This window comes from Delphinus delphis, chromosome 12, assembly GCF_949987515.2.
Source record: "Delphinus delphis chromosome 12, mDelDel1.2, whole genome shotgun sequence".
Lineage (NCBI taxonomy): Eukaryota > Metazoa > Chordata > Mammalia > Artiodactyla > Delphinidae > Delphinus > Delphinus delphis.
Window position 1 is genome coordinate 31,191,497 of NC_082694.2, and position 27,963 is coordinate 31,219,459.

The 27,963-nt window shown below is 43.1% G+C and overlaps 1 protein-coding gene across 1 annotated transcript; it reads right to left on the minus strand.

Annotated features, from left to right (window-relative positions):
- Positions 1-1,462: 1,462 nt before the first annotated feature.
- MXD1 (MAX dimerization protein 1) lies at positions 1,463-27,925 on the minus strand. Its single transcript, XM_060026429.1, has 6 exons — positions 27,633-27,925; positions 26,786-26,885; positions 21,902-21,931; positions 8,073-8,187; positions 5,939-6,098; positions 1,463-5,700 (listed from the first exon to the last, which is right to left on the minus strand). Exons 1-6 carry the CDS (start codon positions 27,703-27,705, stop codon positions 5,513-5,515), a joined length of 666 nt encoding a protein of 221 aa, XP_059882412.1. The 5' UTR covers positions 27,706-27,925; the 3' UTR covers positions 1,463-5,512.
- Between the last annotated feature and the right edge of the window lie 38 nt (positions 27,926-27,963).

A 27,963-nucleotide genomic window follows, 5' to 3' on the forward strand; every position in this document is an offset into this window, starting at 1 on the left:
TCAGCGCTAAGATAGAGAGACTAGGCACTCAATCCCTGTTTGTCAAATGAATGACTAAATGTGAATTAACCAAGGGGTTAATATGTAAAAAAACGAATCTCCGAAATCAGGTGACTTTTCTCCTCTCAGTAACTTGTGCAACACAGGAGGTCCTTCCCTGTGTGGTGTCGCCACACCGCCCATCACACACCACGGGCTCCCAGCCACGTCCCAGTCCCAGGAGCTCTCCCTTCCCCATCACCTGCCTCGTTGCACTGGCTGTTCTCTTTCCCTGCAAGGCTTCTTTCCATCCAACACCCACACTTTCTCCAGGGCCCAACTCGAATGCCACCACCTCTGTGATTTCTCACAGCCCGTCCCTGTACGACTTTACTCCACCACCGACTATATTGCATCAAACTGTGAATGCATCTCCCTCTTTCCCACCAGACCACAGGCTGCCGGAAAGACGGGGCAGTCTCGTTTGCTGTGCGGCCCCGAACGCAGCCTGCACGGTCAGACGGGTCGCAGGGAAGCCTATGGAAAGCTAGGTTTTCTGGGATGTTAACAGAGCGAGCGCATGAGCAGGAGAAACGGGAGGAGAGCAGCTGGGAAGCGCTTCAACCAGAGCCACACAATCAAAGCTCCCATCACAGAATCCAAGGGCTGAAAACTTTTGGCCAGCAAATTTTCCATGAAATCAAAAGGGAAAAGAAACCTGATGATCTCAGCTCTGTAAGTAAAAACCATGGAAGGCTAAACTGGGATACAAAACATCCAGAAGACCAAAATATCTTTAATAATGAAATAATTTATTATTTGTTAACAGTTGAACAATACAGAAGTTTACATATACACAGCAAAGATTCTCTGAAACATGAGTAGTTCTCAAAATGCACGTACTAACTGTAGTAAAAAGCACCATTCTCTATGTCTTGACACAGGATTTACATTGGCATCGTATTTACATAAAGAAATAAACATCTGGAAACAGAATTTCATACTCTCATCTGCTGCTCCCTGTTTAGGCTGTGTTCACCGTTAGGAAGATGGCCCCCAACGCTGACGGTTCACAGCAACATTCCCAGAGCACCAATTCTAAGGACAAGGGGTCAAGGCAAGCTTGGTTCTCTGGTAAAAGCTAAAATGAAGAAAGCCCTCTCAATCCTCCACACCCCCTGGACAGAATAAGAAATCAAAATTTAAAATCTGGGTAAATCTTTGAATCTAGTGCTTTACTAATTCTCATTTTACGATTTTGCGAGAAGACAAAGATACTCAACTTCTTCAGCCATTCAACAGCTGACTCTAACGGTGCCAGGCAGTTATTTCTTCTTTCAGAAGAACACAGGGTAAGAAAATCATCCATGTAATAAATATTAATGAAAAAATCAGGATAAATCACATATCGTACCCCCCCAGCCCCGGCCTCATCCCCAGGTATTTTTGAAAACAAAACATCCCACAGTCTACAGAGACGAGAAAATCCACCTCACCTAAAGGGGTCTTTGGGTCGTCTTCTGCCAGGAAGGATTTTTAAAATCAGGAGTAGCCAGCAACCTAAACATACTGCATCCAAGAGTTAAACATAGAAAAATAATAGATTGACTTGTAGGAAATCGCCTTGCAGCCTTTGACTTTCTGGTGTTCAACACACAGGGCCGATAAAGGGGAAAGACAAAGAAACTTGGGGAAACAAGAAGAAAGAAAGGAGTGAGATTCGGGGGAATAAAGCACAATGAAAGTGGTATCCTTGCCAATACAGTATGATATAAAAACCTGAATCATGTGTATGTGTATACTTTTCAAAAATAAGTTTTTTCTTTAACGGATGGGGGAGAGGCAAGAAACAAGCCCACAAAATCCATTATCAAGCCCCAAGATATTGTTAGTTATTTTGAGCATCACAATCTTACCTAGTTTACACACCCCAGGATTTGCTTTTGGCCACTTCAGGGACTGAGAAGAGAGGCTCCTAGGAAACCCAGGTAAGGGCCCTTTGTTTCTTTTGAAAAAAGTAGAGGTTAAAGGAGAATGCCCACCTTCAAAAATAAACCACTCAAGCGGCCGATTGCAGGGTCAGGGCCTTCTTAGTACTCAATTCTGAATCGACACTGAAATTATTTTCATTTTGGGTTGACAGGAAGAAAAATGTAGGTCCTGCTCAAAAAGGTGACACTGAATCACTAGCATTAGATCTGTGACTAGAGAAAGGAGCCACGGTCGCTATCAGCACCTTGAATCCCAGATCTCTGCTTAGCGAAAGAAAACAAATATACCCTGGGCGCCTGCCCGCCATTCTAAGCCAACAGGTATGGAAAGCTAGGTTTTCTGGGATGTTAACAGAAGTACACATATATTTTCTCACTGCATGAAATTAAACTGCACTACATACTCTTTACTTTCCCATTTGCATTGCAATGGTATCAATAAGAGTGTAGACTTGATTTTAGTTTCTTAAAACCAGTTTTCACATAAAAATATGCATGTGCCTATATATACACACATCTGTATTTACGTACAACAGTCAAAGTCTTAAAGGCTGGGGCTTATATCTTTGCCCGCCCCCTCCCCCCAACAACCCTAATAGAAAGGTTTTTCGTTTTGCTTAAAAAAACAAAACAAAACAACAACAACAACAAAACAGAACCAAAAAGACTGTATAGCTCTTAACAGTTATGCTGGTGGATCAGTGAATGACACGACAGATTGGCGCATCAGGGCGGCTGGTCAGCCACGTGGGGAAGGGGATTAGCTGCCTGGGGCTGAGTTCGCTGGTCCTGAAGGTTACAGTTTTGGTTAGAGAGAGGCCTGTCTAGCATTCGGTCTACCTCAAGATTTGAAAGTCGTGTCTAACCCTGGTGTCAGTTTATCACAAGCGCATTAAAAATATAGAGATCTATTAAGTTCCACATTTATATGCTATCAAATTGAAAAGGACCAGACAAACAGTGCAAAGGTCAAATAATTACTATTTTATATTGGGACAGTACATTTCATATTTCAACCAAAAGACAAAAATGCAGTTTAACTCAAAGGCACAACAATTAAAACACAGAAAATAATGGCATCTCTCAGATGCCTTATTTCTAAATTAAACAAACAAATACACAAGTTTTGTTCCCTTCCCTCCCCCAATGCAAGCCCACAAGCTTTTGCCAAAGTCTTGAGTTTTTGATGCCGTACAGGATCTAGCATCGTGGACTTGTGAGGCGCTTGAATGTAGCAATTAAAATGCTTGCGAGGTCTAGCGAATGGCATTCGAAAGGGACCTCAAAGTGCAGGTATATCTTTTTCAAACATGTTACAGGCTGAGCTGGCTCTTTGAACACTATCACTCTGCTTAAATTCAGGAAGCAGGCTTTAAAAATGCAAAAGGCATACAAGTTGTATTTCAGTGCAAATCTTCAGCTGGTAATTGGAAAAGATTCCAACAATAAAAAAAAAAAATCCTTTGTGTCACCTGCCCCTCCCCCCACCCAAACCTGAAATGGAGAGAAAAACAGAACAAAACAAAAACAGAAGAATTACAGATGACTTTGGAATCATTTAGGAATCACTACTTCCAATTAAAAAATTTTAATACATTAAGAAATCCATAAAAAGAAAAAATAAACACAAAAGTAATCTTTGTTTCGACTGTTCTTCACGTCCAGAATGAGCTTCCGTGAGGAGTGCGTTTGAGCTTTTAGTCGTGGGCAAGGAAGAGGCGCTGAGGAGGTGAGTCTGGGGCCGGGGAGACCACAGGCCAGCGGGGGGCACAGGCGCCGCCGCTACTGGTTCAGCCAGGGAGCCCTTAAGTTGCAGTGCTGCTGTGGATTTAGGAATGTTCTCATCACTTTGTGACACACGCTCTGTTTCATCGTCACAGGTTTTACAAATGGTTTGAATTCAATGAAAAAGATTCACCAGAGGCTGAAAGCATCGAGACCTCAAAACTATGAATGCAAAAGTATTAAGGGGAAATGAACCAATTCTGTAGATACCTACATACAAAGTTTCTAGAACATCTATAAAAGCACAGTCATAAGAATTTATTTTCCATTACATTAGTTTATATAAAATGAATAAATAGTATTTATAGATTTAATGTGTCTTATGTACATATACATGTGCTCTGTTTTAGCTTAAATAAAAATGCTACAAAGTGGGAGACCACTTAAGGGAGAAATCATAACCAAAAAGAAAAATCAGCCTTTTAAACTATTAACCCAAAAGCCTCCATAAAGAAGTTTCTGGGTGTGTCCAAAAATAATCAATAAGGAGAGGAATTGTAGTAACACTGTACCATCCCCTCCCGTTCACCTGCAACAGAGAGTAGAAATGTAGACTTCTCCTTGCACTGATGATGGACACTAGCTCAGCTAGTGCCAAAGCTCAGTTATTGCTGCAAGTTAAACAGCAAAATAGATTAGAATTGGACCAAATGTCACTTATTTGGGGGAAAAAACCAAAACCAAAAACAAAACAAAAGAGGCATAATCAGTTTGTGTTAAGTGGGAAATGGAGATCTCATTTATCTCTGAGGTAGGAAAAAAAAATGTTCCAGAGACAAGGAGCATAACCGACTTGGAGGGGAAATGTGCCTTGGGAGAGCAGGACACAGCATGGTCCCAAGGACAGCGCACAAAAATAGACTGTACCGTTCTGTTCGTGAGAACAAACGATGCTGGAACTTTTATAAGCTGTGCTACCCCAAAGACGTGCTCGCAAGGGGTCCGTTTGAGAGTGAGAAATACTGCGGCCATCCACACGCGGGTCGGGGGCGTTGGCGCGGGACGTGTGTGAAGGGTGTGTTTTCTGGAGGTATTCCTGCCTGCTCACAGGCGGTGAGGGCCATGGTTAAGCGCTCTTAAATCCCACTTTCAAAGCTTACTTTGGAGTTCTGAGATCAGGATCTCAACTTTAAAAGTTTTGTTTCCTTCAGTTTCCTAAGCACAAGACACATTCGGACATTTCCGCTAGGCAAGTCACAGAGGAAGCCAGAAAACTTCAGGGAAGGTCTGGTAGACTACACGGGGACAGTAAATAAGAGGGGGAAATTGCCGAGATGTGAGTAAGTGCTTATCCCGTCTAAGAATTCTTGGGTGCTTCAAAGTGATTGGAATGTACAGTCTGTCAGAGACGAATTTTTATGGAAAGAAAGAGAGAAGCTAGAGGATGCAGTCAGAAACCCACAATCCTGGGGACGAGTGGCATTCGGCCACCCCAGACTGAGCAGTAACGGGTCGGTGACGCCCTCAGGTGTCCAGGCTGCACTGACTGGCTCAGCGTGTGCCTACCCTACGCCAGCAGGCGCGGGGGCCCGCTCAACCCCATTCAAGATGGGGATCGTGGATAAAAGAAAAAGAAAGAAAAAAAAAAGAAACCCACACTCCTAAGCACTTCCTTGACAACTTTCGCACAGCTGCTTTTGGTGACGGTGGAACACGGAAGCTGACGTGCGAGGAAATTGTGGGCAGGTCCGATACGCTACCTAATCGAAGCCGACGGGCGGGACCATCCGGGCGGCAGCCGAAGCGACCACGCTCTCCTAGAGCCCAAGACGCGTCTTGTGGCCGTCCTGGAGCTTTCTCCTCTTGATGCTGGAGCTGGAGTAGCCCTCATCACTGCCCAGGCTCTGCATGCTTCCCCGCTCGTCCGAGTCGCTCACGCTGCTGCTGCTCCAGTCCAGGTCGCCCGTGAGATCGTCTGTGCTTTCGACATCCACGTCGATCTCTTCTGTGGGAAGGACGAGACAGAGCGTGGTGAAGGCCTGCTTCGGAAGGGCCAAGCGACTCGGCAGGGCCCCTCCTTGGCCGCGGTGCCTAACCGCTGCAGGAGAGGACGCCTGTCCCCGCAGGCCACGCCCCTCGACTTCTCCGAGTCACGGGGGTTCTCGGCTTCCCCTCGGCTCCGCCTCTGGCAGGCGGCAGGGGGCTGGGGAGGGGCCTGAGGATGCGGGCTCGGGGGGGCTCACCCCTGTCAGAGTCGGAGCGCTCCGAGGAGACCGTGGAGCCGGTGCTGTCCGTCCGTATCCTCTCGATGCCCAGCTGCTCCAGCTGCCTCTTCAGGTGTCGCTGCTCTCGCTGAAGCTGGTCTATTTGGTGAATGGCTTTTCTGTCACAGTCTTCAAGTTTCTGCAGGTCAAAAGGGGTAGTTGTTGAAGGGCACAGGCAGATTTCAAAATTGGTAATGACCCTGCACCTCCCTGCCTTGTGGGGAAATACGGCAGTTTTCCTCAGAAGCCATTTGCTGTGTCCCTTGTCAAGCTTCTCGCAGGGACAGGAAGCTGCCTGGCCGGTGACTCCTGTCTACATCTAACTTTTTCAGCATCGACAACACTTTGGAACCTGCACTGTCGCATGGCTTCCGGGGTGAGCTAACACTCTAGCGTCCAGCACCCCTCAACTGTGATAGTGGAAAGACTGTGGCAGGATCACCCAACCTGTTCTCCCTTGTCTGTTGTGACGCCCCAAACACCTACTCCCTGAGCTAGAGCACTGCGTGTGACGGGCGCTTAAGAAACAGACTTTCCTTTAGAAGTATGTTTATTCAAGTACGTGTCCCAATTACATAGGCGCTTTTTTTTTTGCGTCATGCCAAACCTCATTTAACTTCTGTCTGTTGGCAGGAATAATATTCCCTTTTGAAGTCCTGATTCTAAATTGTCCAAATAAGAGCTTAGAAAACACATTTCCATAGATCATTTTGATTTTACAAATCTGTTCTCTAGCTTCTCAGATAATTCTTCAGATAATTCTGAAGACTGTGTAACTGTGGTTGTTTTGCTCTAAACAGAAGTTCTTTTCCCTCCTACAACTGCCATGTACGCAAGGCTATCAACCATAATTCAAGTAACACGTGTCCAGCTATGACTCTGACTATAAGAACATGCTAAACAGTGATTTTGGCTGTGGCTCTCAGGAGTTACCCTTTGCTATTCCAGCCATATACTGAGTGCTGACTCTGTTTCAGACCCTCCGGGAGGTGCTAGAAATACAAGGTGAACACAAAGATCTGGTCCCCTCCCTTGTCCATACTCTAACAGCATGGACAGAGACAACCAAATAGCCACACAAGCCATGGTCAGGTGTCAACTGTGATAAGTGCTAAGAGAGAGAGATCCAGTAATAATAAGGACCATCTGTCACAGGAAGGAGGTGACCTAGTCAGGGAAGGTTTCCCTGCACGGTGATACCTGTGCTGAGGTCTGAAGGATGACAAGAAGTTAACTAGGTGAAAAAGGGAGGGGAAAGAGTACCAAGCAGAGGGAATAGCACGTACAAAGGCCCTATGGTGAGAGAGCCTGACAAGTGCAAGGGACTGAAAGAAGGGCTGAGGCAGAGAGGGGAGCCTCTGGCACAAGCTGCTGCTGCAAAGGCAGGGGACGGCCGGGTCGGGCAGGCCTGGTCATACAGTGTGTCCTGAGCCATGGAAGACTTTTTTTTTTTTTTTTTTTTGCGGTACATGGCCTCTCACTGTTGTGGCCTCTCCTGTTGCAGAGCACAGGCTCCGGACGCACAGGCTCAGCGGCCATGGCTATGGGCCCAGCCGCTCCACAGCATGTGGGATCTTCCCGGACCGGGGCACGAACCCGTGTCCCCTGCATCGGCAGGCAGACTCTCAACCACTGCGCCACCAGGGAAGCCCCACGGAAGACTTTTAAATGTGGTGACATGTTGATTTGAGCTCCGGCAGGATTGCTCTTGGCAAGCCTGGAGATTAGCTTGGAAGAGGCCTCTGAGGAGTTTACTACAGTACATGATGGACTTTGTGGAAATACAGCAGGCTGTGACATATGTAAGTCTTGGAGACACGTGGCTAAGGAGCAAGATGATCATCAGCAGCAAGGATGACCCTGACTTTCTGGCCTGTACATGAGATGGACAGTTGGATAGACAATTTAACTTCTGGCGCACAGGGGTGAGAACTACTCAGCTGGGTTCTGGACATGTTGAGTCTGTGAGTCATCCAAGACATTGACTTGGTTGGAGTTCGAGGAGTTCAGAGGAGAGAACTGTCCTGGAGACAGACATCTGCTGTCCCTCATAACAACAAACAAACCCTCCCTGGGCAGGTAAAGACAAAAAGGCATCCCAGGATGCACTTACCTTTATGTGCAATTTGGCTTTTGTTAATAAACTCAGTGTAGTGTGTCGATTTGATTCTGGACCAAGTGGCACCAGCCCCTTCAACTTTTCCAGGCATAAGCGAAGGTGGGCCCGTCTACAAAAACAAGATCATAGTAGCATTGGAGACTTTCAAAGCCAGCCGGATGTCACCCGGGAGAACAAGCTCAAACAGAGTATGAAGTCGCCCAGCCCAGTGATGGCAAATGCCACCAGTGACTTCCAGCCAAGTGGACATCTTTTGAAATTATACAACTCTGGTAAAAACCAAGGAAAAGCAAAATCCATGGTTTTCTAAAGTTAAGTCTATAATATGTATGAAGGGGTAGAGATTCATATCTACTATTTTTTAAGCACATGAATCAGGTTATCTCCAGGTTTCTGGGTTATGATGTGACCTACAGAACATCCAAGTTCAGAAAGTAATGACATGCCAGTGAGAGAATCCTTTGAACCCATACTGTTCTTTCCCCTTCCGGGACCACTAAATCACTACAACTATATCTTGCTGTATATAATATTTACCCATGTGAATGACAAATGTATATGGTTATTCATTACAACTTTATTTGTAATAGCAAAGATTAAAACAACCCAACTCATCATCAATAGGGAACTGATCAAATAAAGTATGGTATATCCATACAGTGGAGTACTATGCAGCTATGAAAGAGAATGAAAATGTACTCTATGTACTATGAGGAAAGAACGTTCAGATATACTGTTAAGTAAAGAAAAGCCAGATACCAAACTGTGCATATAACATGCTACATCTTTGGGTAAAAGTGGAGGAAAAATAATTATCTAAAGGCATGTTTTCTTGTATAACATAAAGAAAGCTTGGAATGATACATAAGAAACTAGTAACAGTGGCTGGGCAGAAAGGAGTCAGGGGCTAGTCGAACAGGGACAAGGAAAGGGGGGGAGTTTTTACTGAATAATTTGTTACACTTTTTCGTCCTTCAACCATTCAAAAAGTTAGATGCATTTTTTAGAAACAAGGAAAATGCCCATCAGTGGTATTGCTATACTAACAAGCATGCTGACAGCTGGAGAGAACCACCAACAGGTCTTGCAGTGTGGCAGAATGTGGCAGAAGCACAAGAGTCCCTAAAATTTTGGAAATTAATACTTCACTGAAACCTTGGTTTAGGCTTTATCCTAGAGGCTAGCAGATTCTGTGAATGTGAGAAACAGCCAAGATTCAGAGTTTTTGCTTCAGCCCACCACCTCCTTCAAGTCTTCACAGGCCATTCCAGTCCACAGTGCTTCCTCCATTTTCTGAGTGCGTACTAGTTTATCCTATTCATTGGGAAATTCACTGTTCTGCCTGCCTTTTTTGGTATTTGTGACTTAACCTTTCATTGCCAACTCCTTAGAAAGATGGGGCCGCAACTTAACCATTGCTGGGTTGCCTTGGTGCCTTCCCCTCCCATCGGCTTAATGCACGCTTGCCGCGTGGTTGGTGTCGTCTGTTCCACTAGACTTGAAGCTTCTCGGGGCAGAGTCCATCTCTGCTATGTCTCTGCACCTTCAGTAGTGCTCAGGGTCCTGGGGTTTTAGGTACATGTCCACTGCCCGTCCCCACGGCAACCTGGAGAAGAGGTCCTGGGAGGCTGAGAGGCTATCCTCCAGCTGAACTGGAAGACAACTGGAAAGCTCAGTTTGCCCCTTTTTCCCTCTTAAAAATTTCACCGTATTAACAAAGGTTGGGATCGAAAGAAGAAAACTGCTTCAGAAAGCTCAAATACAGGCCAGTATACCTGATATTGACCAAGGCAGTCAATTCACACCCTTCACATCAAGACTTCAGGAGGTTCCCCCAAGGCAGATCCAACAAGTGGTTCTGAGCTCTCACCTCACCTGCTTCTGAGCCTCCTTCCTCTTCTGGCTCTTGAGGTTGTCCTAGACTCTCCAAGGTCCCCTAAGCCCTGGCAAGCTAGAGAAGTCCAGCATTCACTCCTGAGCTAGAAAGAGGTAGCGGTACAAGAGGCTTACTATTTTACAAGACTTCCGCTTGCTCTGAAAACCTGCCCACATGGAATGGCCACCAGCAAAGAGCCACATTAGAGGTTTGCTCCTCCAACTACTACATGAGGAGAAAAAAACAAAAACAGAATTTGTGTATAAAAGGTACTTGTTCACCTTGGATAATATTCTTCACCAAGAGCCATGAAAATAGATCATGTTATTAGAAACACCATGAGAATGTATGATTAGTCACATATAGTTATTCTCACTACGAAGTTTACAGACTGTCAAGTTTTAAAACAAGTTCAAAAATAAAATTAGATTTAGACATTTTTCAGCCTGCTCATTGCAAAGACTACATGATTCAGAACAGTGTCATATTAGTCCTTTTATGATGTGGGTTTATCTACAGATATGAGTATGTAAATTTTTAAGGAAGTTTGTCTACTGATAAAAATAATAAAGTCATCTTTCCATGCGTCGTCATTCCTAGTTACTCAGGGAGTCTAGCCCAGAAAGTACAATATTCACTACCCAAATGTGGGTTTCCAAAGAACACTCCCAGTTGTGAAACTTGAAATAAGCCATTTGACTACTTCAAGTTTAGGCTAAAACATGTTCATTCAGTGTTTTCTGACCTAGTTTTATGGAAATAGGAGCACAGTGCTTTCTGGATTCTCGTAGAGAGTCAAAGCCAACTTGTATCTTTCGCAGTGCCTGCCTCACCGCTCCAGCCTGATGCCTGCCCTGCCCGCCTGCCGCCTACCTGCAGCACATCCCCGGGGTTGGTGCCTGGGCCACCCCCACGGGAGGGATGAGGTATGTGAAGCAGGCTCAGTTCCATGATATGATAGTGAAATTCAATTCCTGAACCAGACAAAAAAGCAAACAGACCCCTCTGTAGCAGCTCCCACTGAGGGGCCTCAAGCCTGAGACACACCCCGCCCCCCTCTACCCCACGCCGGGATCCGGAATCCTTCAGCCAGCCGTGAGCACCCATGGAGTGCCCAGGTCCCAAACAAGTAGAACAAGCTCCTGTCTCAGCTCTCTGTCCTCAGTCCCGACCACGCCTGTGCCCAGGGCTCTGGCCTTCTAGAAGGAGCCTGCTGTCCCACTGTGAACCAGGCCTAACCCCTCTTTCAGGAACTAGCAGGGGTTTTGCTACATTTCCTCAACAGGAAGTCACCTGGTACCCACATCTGACCCCTACTTGGAGCCCCTCTCATCACATATTCAGACAGAGCTCCCCCTGTTGTCAAGAGCTGCCTCCCAGCTCCCCACTGGCAGCAGAGAAGGGTAGTCAAGTCCTGGCTCCCTCCTGCCCCAACTGCCTCGTCTCTCACACTGATCCAATGGACTTTGACAAACCTCACCTGCTGATTCTTCAGAAATATCACTCTCCTTACTCTGCATGCGCTGATATACCTTTGGTCTCCGGTAGCACACAGAAACCAATCTTTGAGCTACAGTGAGTGACGCTCAGAATCAAGTGTGGCCTATGATAATTAAACTAGATACGAACTAGAGCTTCTCTTCAGTAAGCTTTTTATTGTTTTTTTCTTTTTAGTATCTCAAATTTTATTTATTTTTGTTTTTAATTATTTTTATATTCTGAATCTGTCAGTCACTATACAACCAAATATTAGTGTAGTGATTAAGGGTAAAGGTTTGGGGTCCTGGCCTTGCCACTTATTTCCTGTGTAGCCTTGAGCTACTTAACTCCATGTAGCATCCGTTTCCTTGGCAGTAGAGGGACGATGACAATGCCTCCTGCCAGGGCTGTCATTGAGCATTAACTGAGATAGGGTATGGAAGCCCCGGACCAGGGTCTGACATGAAGTGCTCTGTATGTGGCAGCAGTCATTCTTTCAACTCTAGCTTCCTTTGAGGAAGGATAATTGCTGGGAGCAAACACAGATAATTATAACCCTATCATATTCCTTTCAAAATCAATAGGGAACTCAAGAGTATCTCACAGGGTAAATAGAGGCTATCTGGTAAAATCCAAATTCACTAAACTCTCCCTTAAAGAAAACTGACATCTTTTGTCATTAAAAGATTTAATGGAAAATCTAACCCATTTTCTATGGAAATAAAGATCTTGCTTATGCTAAAGGTATTATTTTTTTACGTTTAAAAATCAGCAAGGACTTTATAATGCTAACCCAGGCTAAAGGAAAGACTCCTTTGGAGCCACCCCCATCGTGTAGAGGCAGGGCTAGAAGGGACTCCAAGGTTGAGGGGGAAGCATCTGAAGCACACCGAGATCTCTGCCTACATCTCTCTACTGTGATGGCCAAAAGAAAATAAAAATTGGGGCAAATATGTATTGACCTTGTTAATCCAAGCACATCTCTGGATGTGTTATCCATACCCAGAGAACCTAAAATATCTCACGTACAATAGCAAGAAGAAAGGAGAGCATGTCTAAGAACAAACTTAAAAGAGTTTGGGGGGCTTCCCTGGTGGCGCAGTGGTTGAGAGTCCGCCTGCCGATGCAGGGGACACGGGTTTGTGCCCCGGTCCGGGAGGATCCCACGTGCCGCGGAGCGGCTGGGCCCATGAGCCATGGCCGCTGAGCCTGCGCGTCCGGAGCCTGTGCTCCGCAACGGGAGAGGCCACAACAGTGAGAGGCCTGCGTACCGCAAAAAAAAAAAGAGTTTGGGAAGGATCTCTGGGAAGAAAACTATAAAACTTTGCAGAGAGACATAAGAAAATCTGAATAAATGGAAAAAACCAGCACTTTCCTAGATATGAACCCTCAAAGTAAAAATGTCAATGCTACCCAAGTTTGTCTACAAATTTAACATAATACCAAGAGAAAAAAATCCCAACTGTAATCTTTTTAATGCTGGGAAATTAGTCTAAACCTCACCTAGAAGCATAACTGTGTGAGAGACCTCCAAAATTTTTGAAAAAGAAGAATGAAGAGGATCGTTTGGTACCAGTTATTAAATTGTATTATAAAGCTGCAGTAATTAAAAACAGAATATACTAATACAGGAAAAGATGGACAAGTCACAGGAAGAGAAGAAAAAATTCCCAGGAACAGACTTTAGGAATAGATATGAATTTAGCATATAACGGAGCTAACACTGCAAATCCTTGGAGATAGCCCAGATTATTCAGAAAATGGCAGGGGAGTGGGGAGATTAACATCAAAATAAATTCCAAATATATTAAAGATTTAAAGTATATTTGGATACCTCAGAGTTCTGTTGTTAGTTTTCCTTCACTCTTGTCAGCCATGAAGTACGGAAAATTAATATGCAAGTGAAGGAGGTCATCAGTGAAGTGGGCTCTGGGCTGTTGGAGGCGCCACCCCAACCCGAGCTTTGGCACTGATGGACGGCACCGGGGCTCACCAGTGCGCTCTCAGACAATTCTGAAGTCTGCTCTTTATACCTCTGCCTCCAGACTCAAGATTTTTTTTTTTTTTTTTTTGCCACGCCACGTGGCATGCGGGATCTTAGTTCTCTGACCAGGGATCAAACCCGCACCCCCTGCAGTGGAAGCACTAAGTCTTAACCACTAGACCGCCAGGGAAGTCCCCAGACTCAAGCTTCTTTGACTTTATTCATACCTCTCTCTCTCTCTCAGGCCAGCAGATTTGTAAATTGGGAGAAAGATGCAACAAAAAAAGTAAGATTACAGGTAGAGACTATGCTACCTGCAGACAGTGCTCCTGAATTTACTCTGTCGTCCCTAAAGTTCTTCCTGACTTGGATGCAGTCAAGACCAGGAATGGTATGAAATCAGGTGTGTGTCTGTCTGTCTTTGTCTGTATTGTGAGGGAGACACTGTTATCAGATATTGCTCTTCTTTATTGAAGATCTAACTGAACTCTCTCCGTCAGACTTTCACAGTGAAGTGTATGACAAAAAAGAATCAGGTTGGGGCACAGTAAACAGTATGGCAGCCAGTTAAGAGGGTAGATAAGTAATTAGGTTCGCAGGTGGAAATCTTGAAATATATGCTTGGCTCTTTCATTCATTTATTCCTCTAGCATTTCTCAAAGGATTACTACATACTGCCACTTTCCTAGGCGCTGGGGATACGATGTTGAGTAAGACCAAGTCCCTGCCTTGAAGGTAAAAGTTTAAAGGTTAAAGTTTAGCTGAAGTGATTAAACACGGAAACAAATTATTGCAGAATTATTTATATGAGCTACCTTCAGACCATGACAAATATCCGTTCCTACTGAAAGTTCTAGAATGGGCTCCCCTTTGCCCTCTACCAAACATATTCTTTCTTTTCCCTCATCCACATCTTGTTTGACTTAACTTCTCCATAAAGGTTTTCAAGCTTTCATAGCCTATCAGAAGCTTTTTTCCCTTTCCAAATAGATCACATTCATTCATTCGTTTATTTGCGTGCTGCAGACCTGCTATGTATTTAAATATTCTGCTTCTTTCATTACCAAATAATGGAAATGACCAAGTCTTCTATTTCGTGTTAACCCACTGGAGCCTAGAAATAATAATGCACCTGCAGATGCTGACCTAAGAGGAGAATCTGATCTCTTTGGTAATTCATGTCCCTTCTCTTTGAGGAAAGCCCTACTTAACGAACATGATACACTGGACCTCACTGAGTACTAGTTTTCATTAAAATTGGGCCCAAGATTATTTCCAAAGAAGAAAAAAAGAGTTGCATAAACAATACCTATTTCCTCTCCTACCTTTGTGTGGACACAGATTTAGCCCATTAAATAGCTTTGTAAATCCTATAGGATAACTGGAAGTTGAATAAAAATAACTTCAGATATGGGTATGTATGAGCTGTGTAGTGATTTAAAAAAAAAGGATATTTAGTATAGACTAAGAAGAAACAAATCTTAATGGGTCAAAAAATTACTCCCTAAAAGTGATTACAGGTCACAGAGATCATAACCTTCTCCAGATTTTGGGTTGAGAACAAAGCCTTACTGGGTTAAACAAAAAATCCAGGGGAAGACTACAAGTCACTCTCTGAGGAAGAAAAGTACTCTCCTTTTTCTAAAATGGACCCTTTAGAAATAATTGCCAAATGCATCATTATTACCGACTTAGGCGGAACCTTGGAAGGTTTGAAGATTTCTCGTAACTGTGATCGTAATCTTTGTAAAATATACAGAGATAGTCATATGCTTACTGTATGGGAACACGGCACTCAGTAAGCAATGTGGAAACAGCAATTCATGGTGGCTACATTTTAAAGTAATAAAGTCACTTCTCTATTAAAGTATTAAATACATAAGTATATATTTAATATTTCCTTTCTAGAGCCCAATTAAAAAATACAAAATATAGATTATAATTAGTACTTGCTAGCTCTTTCTCACCCTTTGACTATTAGTGTCTATGACAAAAAGTCAGGGAGTGCCTCCAATGTTCCCTGTAGGGGACTGGAAATTGGCTGAATAACCAGCATGTCTCTTCTTCATGTTCTTCCAAGAGGTACCGTCCAGGAAAGATGGATTCTAGTAGTAAAAATCAGTGTGCGCCTCCACACCGCCACCATAGACCACACTAATACCTATATTCTTCCTTCGTAATAACCAGGCCATGCCCTTAGCCCCATGTGGCAACAAAGCAATGTGGATTTATTACAACATCCTAGAGTGAAATCTGAATGTGGTCAAGGGCGTTCAGAAGCGGTAAGAATGGTGCAATGCACACCACAACTCAGGACCCTACCCCTTCCGATATAAGGAGTTTGGCCATTTGAAAAACAAGACCCAAGAGAAACCACTCTAGGGAACTGCAATCAATTAGAATATCTTGCCAGAAGAGACCTGACTGGAATGGTTTCTCATGACAGACCAGATGCCACTGAAATACTGTTTGACCAGATGAAAACAACAGCTTAGATCAGGCTGCTGAATCCTCCTCACAGAGCACACAAAAAAATCTTTTGTCATAGAGTCATAAGACTCTGGCAGAGGTAATCTCTCTAGACCAGCTGCCTAATTCCAGAAAGGCCTACATATGTACCATTCCAGAAAAACGAGTGTCTATAATTAAAGGAGATACTAGAACCTTCTTTTGAAAAGGAGCCCATTCAAGCACCTGACTCCTGACCCACTGGCTGCAGCGTATATGTGTTCACTCAGCCTCCATTTGCTGAGTGGCTTATTGAAAGGCATTCAAACAAGAGGAGTTCCCAGCTAAGGAAAGGAAAGAGCAGAATTATCATCAATAAAGGGCATATAACAACAATCAAAGACTAAAAGGTTTCCCACATCCCAACAATAATTAATCAGTAATTACAATGGGAAACCAATAGCAATTTTAAAATATATACAAATAAACCCAGGAATACCTTTTACAAGAAATGTGCAAGATCTATATGGGAACATCAAAAAACTTTACTTAGAGACAGAAAAGAGATCTGAATAAATGAACACACACGTCAAATCCTGGATGGAGAGCTCTAAAATGTCAACATGAACTTTTAAAGGTTAATTTATACTGGAATTGTTTAATTTGGATTTTGAAAATCCCCAAAAGAATTTGGGGTACGGAGAATTGAAGGACTGACTACAAAATTCATTAGGAAAAATAAACTGGTGAAAAGAGCTAAGAACATAGTAAAATAAAAAAAAGGAGGAGGGGGCTTCCCTGGTGGCGCAGTGGTTGAGAGTCCGCCTGCTGATGCAGGGGACACGGGTTCGTGCCCCGGTCCAGGAAGATCCCACATGCCACGGAGCGGCTGGGCCCATGAGCCATGGCCGCTGAGCCTGCGCGTCCGGAGCCTGTGCTCCGCAGCGGGACAGGCCACATCGGTGAGAGGCCTGCGTACCGCAAAAAAAAAAAAAGAAGGAGGAGGGAAGAATAGAGATTTGCTTTACCAGATCCTGAAGTGCATAAAACCACGATGATGAAAACAGTGTACGCTGCCACAGGAAGAGCAGGTGGGTCAGTGGAACAGAAGAACAAGTCTAGAACCAGACTTAGCCATAAGCAAGAACTCAGTATACAACAGAGGCGGCAATTTCAGATAGTGAGAGAAGACTGATTCCGTAAAGGTAAATGACAAACTGGACAATTATATGATACATGAAGAGGCAATCTCTTTCATATATATCCTTCATATAGTAGAATCTTTTAAAAATAAAGAAAAATATAAACTCCTCAGTAGAAAATTGGGCAAAGGTTATTTAACAGGCAATTCACACATACACAAACTGTCAAAGATATGAAAATTATTAAACTGTGCTAGTAATACAAGAAATGCAAATTAAAACAAGTTTGTGTGTTTCTGTTTGCTTTTTACTTATTAAATTCATAAAAGTCTTAAGGTAAAATATAAACTTGTAAAGGTACAAGGAAAATATGACCTATAACCCGCCTGGTGGGCAATCCAGCAGTCAACATCAAAAACCGTAACAATGTGGATACCATGAATTCCACAACTATACATTTACCCTAAGGAAAGAATTACGATGTTGGACAGAGAATTACCCATAAGGTAGTTTAAGCAAGCATCACTTGTATTAGGAAAATACTGGGAAAGGGCTTCCCTGGTGGCGCAGTCGTTGACAGTCCGCCTGCCAATGCAGGGGACACAGGTTTGAGCCCTAGTCCGGGAAGATCCCACATGCCGCGGAGCAACTAAGCCCGTGCACCACAACTACTGAGCCTGAGCTCTAGAGCTGCAAGCCACAACTGCTGAGCCCGCGTGCTGCAACTTCTGAAACCCATGCGCCTAGGGCTGGTGCTCCGCAACAAGAGAGGCCACCGCAGTGATAAGCCCGCACACCGCAAGGAAGGGTAGCCGCCGCTCGCCACAACTACAGAAAAGCCCGCGTGCAGCAACAGACCCAACACAACCAAAAATAAAAATAAATAAAATAAATAAATTAAAAAAAAATACTGGGAAGAACCTAAAATAGGGGATTGGTTATATGAGTTATGGCACATCCATATGATGTAATACTGGGCATTCACTAAAAGTAATGTAAGAAAAGGAGATTTAACGGTATTGGAAAATGTTCATAACGTAGCTTGAAAAGAAGCAAATTATTTACTATATAATCCCATATTGATTTTTAAAAAGTATGCACAAAAGTCTAGGTGGATATAAAACTCAGCGGTTGCTACTGCTGCAAGGTCTATTACATGTAATGTTTATCTTCTTTGTGCTTTTCTGAACTTTCCAATTTTCTACACTAAACTATTTTTAAAGTTACTTTCTAAAAAACAATTGGAAAGATACGTTTCAAAGTTCCATTGGTTTCCTTGGGCTGCTAGAATTAGGGATGATTTAATTTTTAGTATGATTTTCTATATTTCTCAAAATTTTCTACAAGATTAGTTTTAAAAAAAAAAGAAAGAATGACCACACACTCACCAAGGGTGTTTCCTTAGGAGGACAGACCCACAAAATTACTTACAATGCAGAGAAGCACAGGCCAAGTGACAGACATATCTACAGTGAGACTAAATGGAGCCCTCCACCCTGGGGGCTTGGCCTCTGTGGGCTCAGGATCCCCAGCACCATCTTTGGTGCTCCACAAATGCCTAGTCTATTGAATGAAAAATACTGCTGCTGCCACCAATACCACCTCCCACCTCCACCTTTCTAGAAGTCTTTTCTTCTATCTTCCCACCAATGCCAAGATTATTAAATGGGTGGTGTTGAATACAGTATTCTCATAGTGGAGTCCTGATGCACACCAACTCCCCAGAATCTCTAACGTGCCTCAGAAAAGGTTTCTGCATGAAAAAACTAACACAGGTATAATTAACTTCGCAATATTAAAGAGAAAAAAAATCCAATTACTGAAAGTTCTTTTCCTCAGTTGCTTTTTTGTTTTTTTGAGAGCCATGCCCATCTTTTTAAAAAATGTGATGTTAAGGTAAAAAATGGCAAGGGTGTATTAGCCTTTAGCAAAGTGGTACTGTTTTATAGGATTCAGCTACTGAAACCAAGGGGACTACAAATGCAGCTGTTCAGCGGACCACCAAACCCTAAAATCCTAAGCAACTACACTATACGGGAGAAGAGCCCAACAATTTTAACCCTCCCTCCCCCCACCCCGGATTGCAGCAACCAGTGCTTGGTTAAATTAAGTAAATTTGAGTCCTGACTTCCTTCTCTTCTGCTCACATGCTCTAGACTAGAGAAAAAATGCTCAAGACCTTAGAAGACCAAATTCCAAAAAATAAAGGACAATAAGGAAACTAGATAACTAACTTTTCAATAAGCAAAAGTAGACTGGTCACATGCAAGCAATCTGAATTATAAGCAGCTTGCTCAGTGATGACTTCAAATCCAATTTTCTAGAAACTTCGCCTCCACAGCCTCCTGTGCAGACTGTTTCTGTGTCTTTCTCGTTAGACAAACTACATTTCTCTAGGATAGAGACCATGCTGATTTAATACCCCAGTATGAACTTACTTAGTACCCAGTACTGAGCACAAGCTCTTAAGACACTATAGGCAGAAAATAAACATTCTTCAACTGCTAAAATAAACGATAGGGACTAAGGGTCCGCATGCTGCAACTAAGACCCGGCGCAGCCAAAATACATACATACATACATACATAAATATTTAAAAAAAATGATAAAATCGACATCCTGTGGTATTCCTGCAGAGGTAAAAGGCACAAAGCTGTAGTAAGTAAGCCTAAGAGCCCTTACCTGAAGGGATGAAATTTTAATAATAAAAATAAATGCCTAGGGGGAGGAGAACTAGAAGACTTTTCAGCAGAAATAGTCCCAGTTTACCCAGTTCACCCCAGAGGCAGGAAGATGGGAGAGAATCTAAAGATGAGAAAGAGAAGCCACATCTGAAGACAGAAAGACTACCTTTCTGTCTTCAGAAGAGATACTTTGGAGTTTCCAGCTCATGATACATAAATCCCTAATGCATAAAGACGCTCTGATTTCAAACATGGTCAGTCACGATCACAAAGAAACTGAAAGGGGAGAAGAAGGATGGGGAGAAGCACATGTGCGAGGCACACTCACCTTGCATCCATCTCTCTCACACATGCTTGCGTGCACGCACGCACACACACATACACAGTGGAGTAATGCTAGATCTTTGCCCTGTTCCAAGATTTTCCTTCCTAGTCAGGGCCTGGTCTGCCCTTTCACTGACGAAACATGTCATTCACATCCTGACTATCAGAGTCAGGCTCCCTCTTCAAAGAGGGTTTGCATGAAATAACCACATATATTTACAGAACCATCATTACATATCATCTTCTTCATGCAGGCCACCAAGAAAGTCACTCAATCTGGATGGGTAGCCTGTACTTCAAACTGATGGGAGCTCAGAGACCAGAATGAGGCTTGTTAAATGGTTTGGAACCCTGGCTGCATATGAGAATCACCTGGGGAGTTTTTATAAAAAAATACTAGTGCAGACTCTCAACCCAAGCCAATTAAATCAGAATTGCTAGGGATGAGGTCTGAGCATTGGTGTTTTTGGGGGTTTTTTTGCCCTAAAGCTTCACAAAGAATTATTAATTTTTTTTCAGCATGGTAAAAGCAAGTGGTTATGTCTTTTTTTTTTTTTTAATCTTTACTAGAGATAGAAGAAAATGTGCTTTAAAACACTCCACAGAAAGGGGTGGTTTTGACTATACAAGATTGGAAAAATATTGATAATTGTGGAAGCTGGGTGATGGATACATAGGAATTGATTACATTATTCACTTTACTTTTGTATATTTGAAAAGTTCTATAACAAAAAGTTATTTTATAAAATCAGCAGAGGGACTTCCCTGGTGGCGCAGTAGTTAAGAATCCGCCTGCCAATTCAGGGTACGCGGGTTCGATCCCTGGTCTGGGAAGATTCCACATGCCGCGGAGCAACTAAGCCCATGTGCCACAACTACTGAGCCTGTGCTCTAGAGCCTGCAAGCCACAACTACTGAGCCCACATGCCACAACTACTGAAGCCCGCACACCTAGAGCTCGTGCTCTGCAATAAGAGAAGCCACCACAATGAGAAGCCCGTGCACCACAACGAAGAGTAACCCCCGCTCGCTGTACTAGAGAAAGCCTGAGCGCAGCAGTGAAGACCCAACGCAGCCAAAAAAAAAAAAAAAGGCATCCGTAAGAAACAAAAAATAAATACATAAAATAAATCAGTAGAAATAAAAATTTGTTCTCTTACCCCCAAGTATATGAGTGTATGTGTATAATGTATTTCATATAAAAATATTTAAAAACATTAAAATAAAAGCTTTGCAAGTGATTCTAATGTGCAACCAGAGTTGAGAGTGACTAGGCTATGTCATTTGAAAAATAAAGATTTAAATAAGCAGCAAGAGGGGATCTAGGTGAGAGACAAACTCCAGCTTGTGGCAAGATGGAGCCCGGTGCAGGTGGCCGGCCTCGTCTGAGTGCCTCACCATCTCCAATTTCTGCTATGCATACATTTGCCTGACTTTTGAGAATCTTTATTCACAAGTGAACTGTAAATACACATATACACATATGTATGTGTATGTGTATCTATATCTATATAGATCTATATCTATATCTATATATCTGTGTGTGCATGATTTAAGACAGCGCTACCAATTATGTTCAGTAGCATGTAATTTTTAAAAAACACTATTTGTAGAAACACTGCCTCTGACCTAAAATGCTTTGGCCTTAGAATAGTCACACAGAAACACATTGCTCGGGAAGAGCAGGCTGCGGGGGCTGAGGACTGGGGGTGTTGTCTTTGGGTCTATCTAAGTGATGTACGGGCAGTGCTGATTAGAGGACCCTGAGTAAACTCTTGTATCAGGTGCTAAGTGTGGGAACTTAAGAGCCACAACTAAGTCTCAACTTAATGAAAAAAGAATACATCAAAACTCCCCCCATCCCACCCCCAGAACCTGCAACTCACCTATTCTTCTCCATTTCATTGTGAGTCGATCTGAAAGAGGGAACAATAAAAGTAAGATTATTCTTGTCTTAAAGGACTACTCCAACACCAACACAATTATTTTAACTGCTTTCTCTCCCAAGTTGGTAGGAGAGAAGACAGAGAAAGGGCTCTACTAAAGAAATTAGTCCCTTTGGGGAATTAGATAAATGTAAAGATCTAAAACAGAGTTCAAGGAGGAGTGACAAACTAAGAGGCATGCATTCCCTAGTGGAAAAGTAGTCCATTTTAAGAAAGGAAATAAGAGGGTTCTATTTACACAAAGAGGAGAACAGCCGCACACTGCTATGTGAATTTGGGCCGTATAACACCGCAAAGCTCTCTTCAGGCCGAGCGTGCAGCAGTGGAGATGGGGCACCCCACCCCTGCCCTGCAGCCTCAAGGTGTGCTGTACACCAAAATTGTATGCTAAGTTGTTTGACTATAGGATACAGTTTAAAATGGATAAAAATAACCCTTCTTCGCTCAATCTTTCTATTTCCTGAAGTTATTTTATCATGTACAACCTCCTGAAAGATGCTACTGTTGAAGAGCTACCAAATTATTTCAGGAAGAGGCTTCCAAGACTCAGCTCAACAGAAAGACGATAGGCTAGTTAAGGCAGCACTTCGGGTGGAATCTCAAGTCCAGCTTTGCCACCGACTGGTACTGTGAAAGAAATAAAATTCCTTACCATCCTGTCCTCGGTTAACCCCTCTGTAAAATGGAAATAAAAAGGACTGCCAGTTGTCTACTGAACAAGCGTGGATCAATGAGGTAGCAACTGTACAAGTGATTAGAGAGTCTTGGATGAAAGTGGAGGTGTATGTGAAATCATACTCTTAGTGTGTTTATAGCTGACCCTGGTCTAAGGATTTATGGACAGGTTTCCACAGAAGTCATAAGAAATCAGTCAATGTGGCTATTGTCCTTCTCATACAACTCATGCCTAACTAGTTATAAATAAACTTGAGGAACGTCCCAGCATTATAAAGGAGCTGAATCTTGACTTTACTTATGGAAATTCTCTGGACCCTAATCAGTTCAGGAGAGATGACACCCTGGCTCAGGTCGAGAATTCTGTGGGGCCATAACTGGAACCTTACTGGGCCTAGGAGATAAATTCTCACAGTAATCATGGAGGAACACTACCTCTGTGAACGCTCAGCCACTCATTTACATCAAGAGGCACCACCACCAAGTTCATTCACACCAGAGACTGGGGGTGGGGTGTGTGCGGGGTAGTCTTGAATGGGAAATTTCCAACCCAGCACTAAACTTCTCTTCCACAAGGCTTCTGGGGTGCCAATTTTTATTCATGAGGAAAAACAAATAATAAGATAATGACAGTAGTTTCAATTTTAGAATATTTGTTTTCTAGATAAAGGACATGGGAACCTTAAAACTGGTTGACTTAAAAGCTTTAAATTGATTCACTTGGTTATCCTTCAGTGTTCTTCAGTTATATTTTTCTGATGGTATACTTCCTGCAATGGCCATCAGGATATCACAGTTAACAAGAGTCTGGCCTGCAACTGCAAACGTTTGGCTTTAAAGCACGTGGCATTCTGGTTTTAACAGGGAATAACAAGTTCAAAGCCTGACAGAGTTTTTAAATGGATGAAAGTGTATGATGAAAGCTGGTCAAGATTTCCCTGTTTAACTGTAGACAAGGACCATTCTGGGAAGGTGGTGGAGGAGAGAAGGGTGGATATTTGAAAAGAGCATGGTCTCTGATTATAGAAAAATCGTAGCACACAGGGCACCCTTACCCAAAATTTCTGGATTCTTTGAAGATACATATAAAAAAATTCAGAATCCCCAAGATAATCTTTTAAACAAATTCCATAAGCAGCATAACTCCTTCCGAACTTTGAACAGAGCTTTGGAAACTATAGATCTTATCTGATTACTTAAGAGTGCTGAACATATGGTGATTTCTACAAGCGGACTTATACCTAATGGCTAGGGCATTACTGAAGTACATTTGGTTTAGTGAAACTGAATTTTTCTTTAATAAAAAGCAGGCCGTTCAAAAAATGACCAGTTAAGAGACTGCCCGCCAACTCTGTTGATGGGAAAACATTTATATTTTAAATTAAAGCATTATAAGAATATACAGATACTTTGTGTCAAAATCATCTTCCTTGTGTCAAAATCATTTTCCATGTAATTACTGAAAAGATTTGATAACTCTGAAATCACTGATAAAGGTCAAATGTCACCATTTAAAAATATATTCTAACAAAAAGATAACTAAGCCAAACCAGTCCTTGGTTTAAAAAAGACTCACCCTGTCAAGTCAGCTATACGGCCAGTGTCTCATAAAAGAACTGGGAGGCAAGTGCTGAACTTCCTCTTTCACATTACTGCCAATGCCTGCTTTACCAATTTAACAAAACATACTTTTAAAACCTCTGGATTTCAATTCTAAATATTTAGTAACTGATTTCAAAAATCAGTAGGAAAGAAAAAAAAAAAAAGATTCCATCTCCCTGCAGTTCTCTGGATGATTCCAAGACAATCAATATTCACAATTTCATTTGTTTTTGTTCTTTAAACAAGCAGCTAGAGAAACTTAAGATCTGCATTTTCATTTCCCAAGAAGTTTGATATGTAGCTAAATCTTATTTTTTATTGTCCAAGGAAAAGTACACCCCCCCAAACACTACAAGCAAAGAGCCCAGCATTTCAACCTGAATTAACAAGAATAAACTGTTACCAATGGTTATGTAAACCAGCAGTAATCTTTCTATAGCCCTTACCTCAGTTCAAAATCCTGACCATATATGGCCTTGGATATAAGTCTAATTCAAATCAAGGGGTCAAACTGCATTCTCTGGGGAGATGTCTCACTGCTCAGGTAAGGGTCATTCTGAACAGGTCATAAAGGAAGTGAGTACATTTAAACAAAACAACCTGCTCTTGCTTCATATGTTTGCTTGGTGCCATCTTCAGGTTTAATCATGGTCTCTCAGAAATCCTTGCACCACTTAAGTTATTGCACAAATTCATTACTAGTCAAGAGTATGGACAACGGTGATAGCCTCTGGTCTCTAACCATGGAAAGCAAACCAAACCCATTGACAGAAATAACAGAGTTTTTCCCCAAATCCAGAGTTGCAGCCATTTCCCCAGAAATAAAGCTGGATATTAAAGAGAAGAGAAAGAAGCTATTTCCTGAATTGAAATTCTCAACTATCATTATTTTTCTTTCCTAATCAACTTTGGGGCCAAGCTACTTCTCTTCAACAACATCCCCTTCTTTTCCTCACCACTGAACATCCCCTCAACAACTTTCCCGTGAAACTTAGAAAAAAACGAAACTCAGAAAAAAACAGAGAGTGCTAAGGATTAAGCTTAGAAAAAAACAGAGTGAAAACTTTGAAAAAAATAGAGTGAAACTTAGAAAAAAATAGAATGCTAAGGATTAAGCCTTGACTATTAATGTGAGCAATTCCTCTCAAATCATGAGTGGACAAGGATAAAAGTAACAAATGAGCTACACTTATCCAGAAAAATAAACCCAAAGGCTTCAACGTTCTTCCAAAAAAGTTTTTAAAAATACTGTAACAAAAAGCAACACATAAATTGTTGTATACCATTGCATAATACAAGTCAGCATTAACCTTCTTCTTAAAGGCTGTCAGTACTCATGCACAGTTTTACTTGTTACCACCTTCAGATAATGTTAAAGGTGGGAGGGAAATTTACAAATTTCAAGAACTACCAGGTAACTAATTAACAGATCCATCCTTCATGTGCCTTCCTATTCAAGAGCTCGGCACATATGTGCTGTTCACTCATATCCTGTGGTTCTTCCAGTGCTAAGGACAATGGGGTGAATCAAGGACAGAAGAGGCAGCAAGGACAAGGGAGTTTAAGGTTTAAGTGCGAAACCTCTGGCTTTTAGTTGTCTGTATTATGCCACAGAGGTTAACCAAATACAGTTACTCGCAGGGAATTTTCATGAGAATGGGAGACAGATAAGGATTCTAAATCAGTGTTGAAAATGTCAATGTTTTTAATTTACTGGAATAAAAGGTATAATTGAATGAGTCTAATAAAAGCAGATTTCCTAGCTAACATATATTAAGGGCAAAGAGGGGGAAAAAAGGGTGCAATAGCATTAGTGGAGTACTCAACATGTACCAAGAAGTACATTCAGGGTTTTAGTATGTGATTTCATTGACCATTAACCAGTATTTACTTCCCAGTGAAATTTACAAATTTCAAGAACTACAAGGCTAACATAAAAGGGTTGTGGCATATTAATATTTTAATATTATATGTTCCTGCATCACCAAAAAGGCAGGTTTTAGCCTCAGTCGTTCCTCTTTGCCGTTATAAATAGAGTGACAAATTAGATTATCAGACACATAACTGTATTTAATTTACATGTCAAATATGAAATCCTATCACCTATGCCAAGTCAAATACTTTAACACGTCTATAAAATCTTTACTATGAAAAGTAAAAAGTGGATAATGTCCAGTATTTTCAATTATAGAAAACTTGCCCTGAATCTGCAACTTCTGAAGGCAAAATATTGTCACTGTTGCTAATCTCACTTGAAGTTTCCACAGAGTTTTGCTCCAAAAGGGAAGAAAAGCAAAATTAAGTTTTAAAAAAAGTTCATAAAGAAATAGAAAACATTTCCATTTCTCTCTTCTTTTCAGTCCCCTCAACCCAAATAGAAGGGCTTCCTCCAACGCCTTAAGACCATGTGTACATTACTGAATCATGATCGCCACTTCATTTACATGATTATAACCCTGTTATAATCACAACAGGCAACGTCCATTCTGCAGTTTGTATCATCTACAGTATAACCTAAAAGAGAAAGGGAAATATTTACCAAATTACCTGCTACTGCTGTTATTCTTCTTGGATTTGCTCCTCCGTTTTAAGGCATCTCTGTCCTTGTTATTGTATGGTAACATGGAGGCATAACCATGTTCAGCTTCTAGAAAACCGGAGGATCCAGTTAATGAATGAGCCCCGAACATTCAACACTCTCTCCCCTCCACAGTATTTCCCTTTTAAGATTGATTTATTTTTCATTAAAAGAAGATTGTGGAAATAATTAAACGGAGCAAGGTGGAATTCTTAGAACAATGATTGGTTTTTTTTTTAATTGAGTGAATATCCTCAGTGAGGAGCAGGTGTAAGGAGCATTCCAGCTGCTCATTGTTGAGAAAGACAGCAAGTCTCCTGGAGCCTGGGTTTCCCACTGGCAACGTCCAGCAGGTTGGTGTGTATTAAGTGGGACCAGCCTCAGGCGAAGGTGCGGGGCAAACACCGGGAGCCAGAGCCCGGGAGGGACGGTGTGGGGCAGGGGAGGCGCTGCTCCTCCGTCTGCGAGACCCGGCGCCAGGCCCACTTGGGGGCCGGCCGGGACGAGCCCCAGTGAGGTAAACCAAGGGCCTGGCTGAGGGGGCCCCGGGCCCCCCACTCGCGACGGGGTGCGGAGCGGGCGGCGCTCCGGACCCCGGGGCAGCGGTCCCTTTTCCACCCCCATTCATTGCCTTTGGGGCAGCGACGGCCTCCCTTCGGACCGCGCGTGGGGAGAGCTGGAGGGGTTGGGAGCGCTCGAGGTCGCGCTCTCAGCTCCTCCAACTACCCCCGGAGCAGCTGGGCACCCGGACCTGCGGCTGGGCCCCTCAGAGCCCCCAGTCCCCGCTCGGGCCGGACTCCTCCCGTCCCCGTGCACCTCTCTCTCGCCGCTCCAGGTAGTCGGCCGCCTCCAGCAGCATCTGGATGTTCATCCGAACCGCCGCCGCCATTCTGCACCGGGGTCCGGAGCCACTGGACCAACCCCCACTGCCCACGGACTCGCCGCCGCTGCCGCCGGACACCCACGCCCCGCTGTGGACCCCGCAGAGCAGGGCTGAGAGAAGCTCTCTGGCGACCACGCTCGCCGGAAGGGGGAGGGGACCGGTGAGCCGAGCACCACCGACACCGTGACAGAACCCAAAGAAGAGCAGCAGCCGCCACCGCCGCGGAGTGTTTATCTCCGACTCACCGTCCCCCCGCCCCCAGCC

Excerpts from the sequence above, each read along its gene's own strand:
- MXD1 (XM_060026429.1), bottom strand. The coding sequence starts at position 27,705 with ATGGCGGCGGCGGTTCGGATGAACATCCAGATGCTGCTGGAGGCGGCC. Across the intron at positions 21,932-26,785 it reads AAGAATAACAGCAGTAGCAG|ATCGACTCACAATGAAATGG; the intron begins GTAATTTGGTAA and ends TCCCTCTTTCAG. Across the intron at positions 8,188-21,901 it reads AATGAAATGGAGAAGAATAG|ACGGGCCCACCTTCGCTTAT; the intron begins GTGAGTTGCAGG and ends TTGTTTTTGTAG.